Consider the following 3,921-nt stretch of genomic DNA (forward strand, 5'->3'; position numbering starts at 1 on the left):
ATGGATATTCCTCTTTTTGTATCAGAAAGAACCGAATAAGAGATACAGCGTGGACCAAAGTGAAGGGTTATCATCATTGGACTCATTATTCATTACTACAACACCTGTGGTCGATAGCCGAAGCCGAAGGTCCCGGTATAACTCCACGATATCTGATGTATCATCAAGTGCTAGATGGAGGAATAAGAGGATAATACCATGGCATGTTGGCGGAAAGAGGGTAGTAGACAATTCTTAGGAAACTCCAGAGCTCACCTGAGGGAACTATACATGACACCGTTTTCAATCGCTATTTTATGATTATGATCGGAATCTATCTGAATTCAGATTCGCCTCAGCCGCCGTATGAAGATCGCCTTGTCCTGTCTCGTTGTCTGCTCTATAGTGTTCATCATCATTTATGAGCTCTTCGACGTCTTGCCGTGGAAACTCATCAGCATACCTTTAGTCAGTGTAATAGAAGTCGAGAGTAGCGTAGTGGTGATTCTCCTTGTCTTACATCCCGTACACGCAGGTTCACTCCTTTGTTTAGGTTGTATTCACCTGGTTTCATATCTGGCTCGCACTGCAGATGTGCTTCTTTCCCATAGACTATTATGGATATGATATTACAGGTCATCATCAGGGTATTGGATGGCAGGGTATAGTACCCCGTAAGGCGGATAAGATGGCCGCTACTGCATGCGATCTCATGGTAGTATTATATGAACAACTCTGGGTACTCAATTAGACTTCACAACTGCCTTACATGATCAAGAGTACTAAGGTGCTATACTCAGGTCTTAAGTCCAATCACTGAATACATAAGGTTAATTTTAATTTGTAATTTCATATCTGGATAATTCGGCTGATTTGTATCATTCATAAGATGCCTCATAATAATGCACTATAGGTTGCTACTGTCTTCTGTGACAGGTCGACAGGCTTATCTATGTGAGGGAAATTGTCGAGAGAATTGACGCCACTGATCTGTATCGATATCTATCATCAACTGGAATACTAAGAAGTGTTCAACAAGAAGTTAATCGAAGAATCGGGAATAGGTACTACGGACATCATCATCATCATCATCACACAATTCATTACAGATGGTTTGCTGGAGTTTGGTCATCCCTTCCTGGAGCAGTTAAGGAGGAGCTTTTGGAGAAGTCATTAGAATTGTCCGAGGATAGCTTACAGTCTATGGTGGCTGAAGCTAAGAAGTCTTTAATGGATAAGGATCTCTTTGATGTTAGGGTAAGGATGATCTTACACCTGCTACCTTCTTGTGGTGGATCATCTGTTCGTGTACTTGTGGTTGGGGGGAACTGTGACTTTGTGAACGTGGTATATGTGACTAGTGTCTCGCTGTTATAACTTCTTGAATTCACTCCTACTGTTGTGCACGTGAAATGATAAAGTGTCGAAAAATGAACCAGGCTAGTATCAACTATCGGCAGTATCAATGATGATGGTGATGCGACCGGGCATGTGTACCCATTAGCACTATTATCCAAAATGTGTAGTACAAGTGGGTTCCCTGGATAAGGTTGCTATAAGATGTAGGATGATGGATATGCGATATTTCAGGATCTGATTATACGATGTTTCGTGGACGATAGAAGGATGCTGTCGGAGTTCTTCATTAAGATAGGCAAGAAGGAACTCCACTTCCTCGAATTCATGGGTGCTGTGATGGGATTATTCTGTGGACTGGTAGTAACATGTGACGACGACGACGACGACCATCATTCATGTGACCACACCTTCATTAGGCACAACTTGCATTGTACATGTGTATGTCGGCCGAATACCGTGGCCAAGAGCAGGATGACTCAGCATATAGTTGGCTATTGTTCCCTCTTACTGGTCTTGTTATTGGTCTCTTCACCAATTGGGTTGCATTACAGCTCATATTCCGTCCGGTAAGCAGCTAACGGCTCGTGAGTGATCCACCGCTACCATGGTCAGGTAGAGCCACATATGGTAAAGGTCCCCTGTAGAGGACACAGCATTAAGGTCCAAGGTCTCTTCTTAAGACGCCAACCTGAGGTCTCGAGAGTCTATAGCTCTCTTGTGTCTGATAGTAGGGGTATAGGATGCTCGTCCTAAGGTTCGAATCATACCTGTCCTCCTCTTCTCAGGTATCCTCAATTGCAATAGGTTTGTAGCGTATTTGCAGACAACTAAAGGTTGGGATAGGATTCTAGAAGCATTTAAGGAGACTATCAACAACACTATGGATGGGATCATCTCTACCCCAGCAGCTATCGCTATCAAAATAGCTGGCAAAGAGGGCTCGTGAGACCGGCGGGACTACTGGCATGTTGTTGATGATTACAGCAGTCGACTATTCTCATAGGTTTGCCTCTCTCTCAGGTATGAGAGATTCAAGAATGATGTAGCTCATGAACTGAAGGTAGAGTTAAGTCATACACACTATGTGGACATGTATGAGAGGTGACAACTTTATTATGAGCAGCAGCATCTTACAGCAGCTTGATGAATAGGTATATGGATAGTAGGTTGGGAATAAGAGACCTGATGGCTCAGCGTCTCGCAGCGATGCCTGCTAAAGACTTCGAGAGGATGCTGCATCCAGTAGTGGAGAAAGGAGTGGTATGAGTGAAAATTGGTCTTATCAGGTGTTTCAAGAAGATGAAGGGACTCTTGTCATTCTAGGTGGTGTCCTAGGCGCTGCTGTTGGTTGTCTACAAGTGTGGATATTCGGACTATAACTCTTCGTTCTTATCATTGCCCCCACCTCCTCTACCATTGCTTTTACCGCACTCTACATACTATTCGTGTTTGTCCCCGTTTTTTCTTATAATTTGGTTTTGGGTTTTGGACATAGTAAGAGGCTCATTGTCGGCTCATCATTCCGCAAGCGTGAACGTACCCTAGGATTCCTGGATATCCACCCTCTGAAATCAATCAGGCCTCGTATTCCCTTGAAAGGGATGACACTTGACGGGTCGAACCCAATCCTGTCGAAGTACCTCAAACCGCTCTATCTATTCCATGACACACCCAGCGAGAACATCCTTGCGATCTGCTGATTCAATGCTGTATCTTGTATTATTGTACTTAGGGTAGCCGAGAATAGTGATAAAATACGGTAGAGAAGTGAGGAGCATGAGAAGGCATAGAAGGGTTCAAGCCCTTCTATGCTCAATCGAACCCACGGTCTGTACCACTAAGGAGCATCTGCCCTCAGGTGACTTGCCAGGGGTCTCCCATTGGTCTTACTTACACTCCCGTGATGGAGGGGGACTAGCGGCCCGACGTCAGTGTTCCGGCTGTGGTAATATGATCATTCCAATCCAAACAAGTTCTTTCGTACCATCGCCTCCGGGATCGACCAGCATCAAAAGAACCGCCGAGGGGATGCGTGTCATCGTGGCCATCAGCATAAGCTGGACCGAGATGAATCATATATTAGGTACCCCACTCGATGACTAATAACGCAAGTCTGATGTTGGTTGAATAAAGTAAGGCCACCATGACCTTGTGGAGTATTCACGAAAATGAGGCTTAGGAAGACCTAGCACCACCAAAGTCGTTGCCAACTCTAGCCACCATGTTGGCTCGTGCCTAAAGGAGTATTTGTGATTATCATCATAGTGTTGTTGAAGCTGCTGACCTGATTGGTACAATAGGTTATGATATCAGCTATCTGAACATGCCTAGGACGAGTAAGGGCATAGACGATATTATCAGCGATATCATTAGCATTAAGGGGGATAACTCCTTCATACACCGCATCAGCTGCCTCCTTGTTATCCAAGCGGACCTGATGTTTTACTTGATACACTGAGTTAAGTGTAGTAAGGCTTACTATTGAGAACTCCGTCTCAACAAGACCTGGTGATACGCAGGTGACACGAATAGGTGTATCAACAAGATCCATTCGAGCGGCCATTGAATAACCAGTAACTGCGA

At 44.5% G+C, this 3,921-nt stretch overlaps 2 protein-coding genes across 2 annotated transcripts; one reads left to right on the forward strand and one right to left on the reverse strand.

The window, feature by feature from the left end:
- Positions 1-571: 571 nt before the first annotated feature.
- Positions 572-2,717, forward strand: Pmar_PMAR009434 (conserved hypothetical protein; the record flags this gene model as incomplete). Its single annotated transcript, XM_002782997.1, has 10 exons — positions 572-694; positions 916-1,043; positions 1,089-1,236; positions 1,570-1,695; positions 1,755-1,904; positions 1,951-2,065; positions 2,124-2,280; positions 2,359-2,439; positions 2,505-2,580; positions 2,625-2,717. The coding sequence occupies 10 exons, from the start codon at positions 572-574 to the stop codon at positions 2,715-2,717; spliced, it is 1,197 nt and encodes a 398-aa protein (XP_002783043.1).
- Positions 2,718-3,513: 796 nt separating this feature from the next.
- Pmar_PMAR009435 (oxidoreductase, putative) lies at positions 3,514-3,901 on the reverse strand (the record flags this gene model as incomplete). Its single annotated transcript, XM_002782998.1, has 3 exons — positions 3,514-3,573; positions 3,623-3,772; positions 3,818-3,901. 3 exons carry the CDS (start codon positions 3,899-3,901, stop codon positions 3,514-3,516), a joined length of 294 nt encoding a protein of 97 aa, XP_002783044.1.
- Between the last annotated feature and the right edge of the window lie 20 nt (positions 3,902-3,921).

Source organism: Perkinsus marinus, assembly GCF_000006405.1.
Source record: "Perkinsus marinus ATCC 50983 genomic scaffold scf_1104296937876, whole genome shotgun sequence".
NCBI classification, from domain to species: Eukaryota; Perkinsozoa; order Perkinsida; family Perkinsidae; genus Perkinsus; species Perkinsus marinus.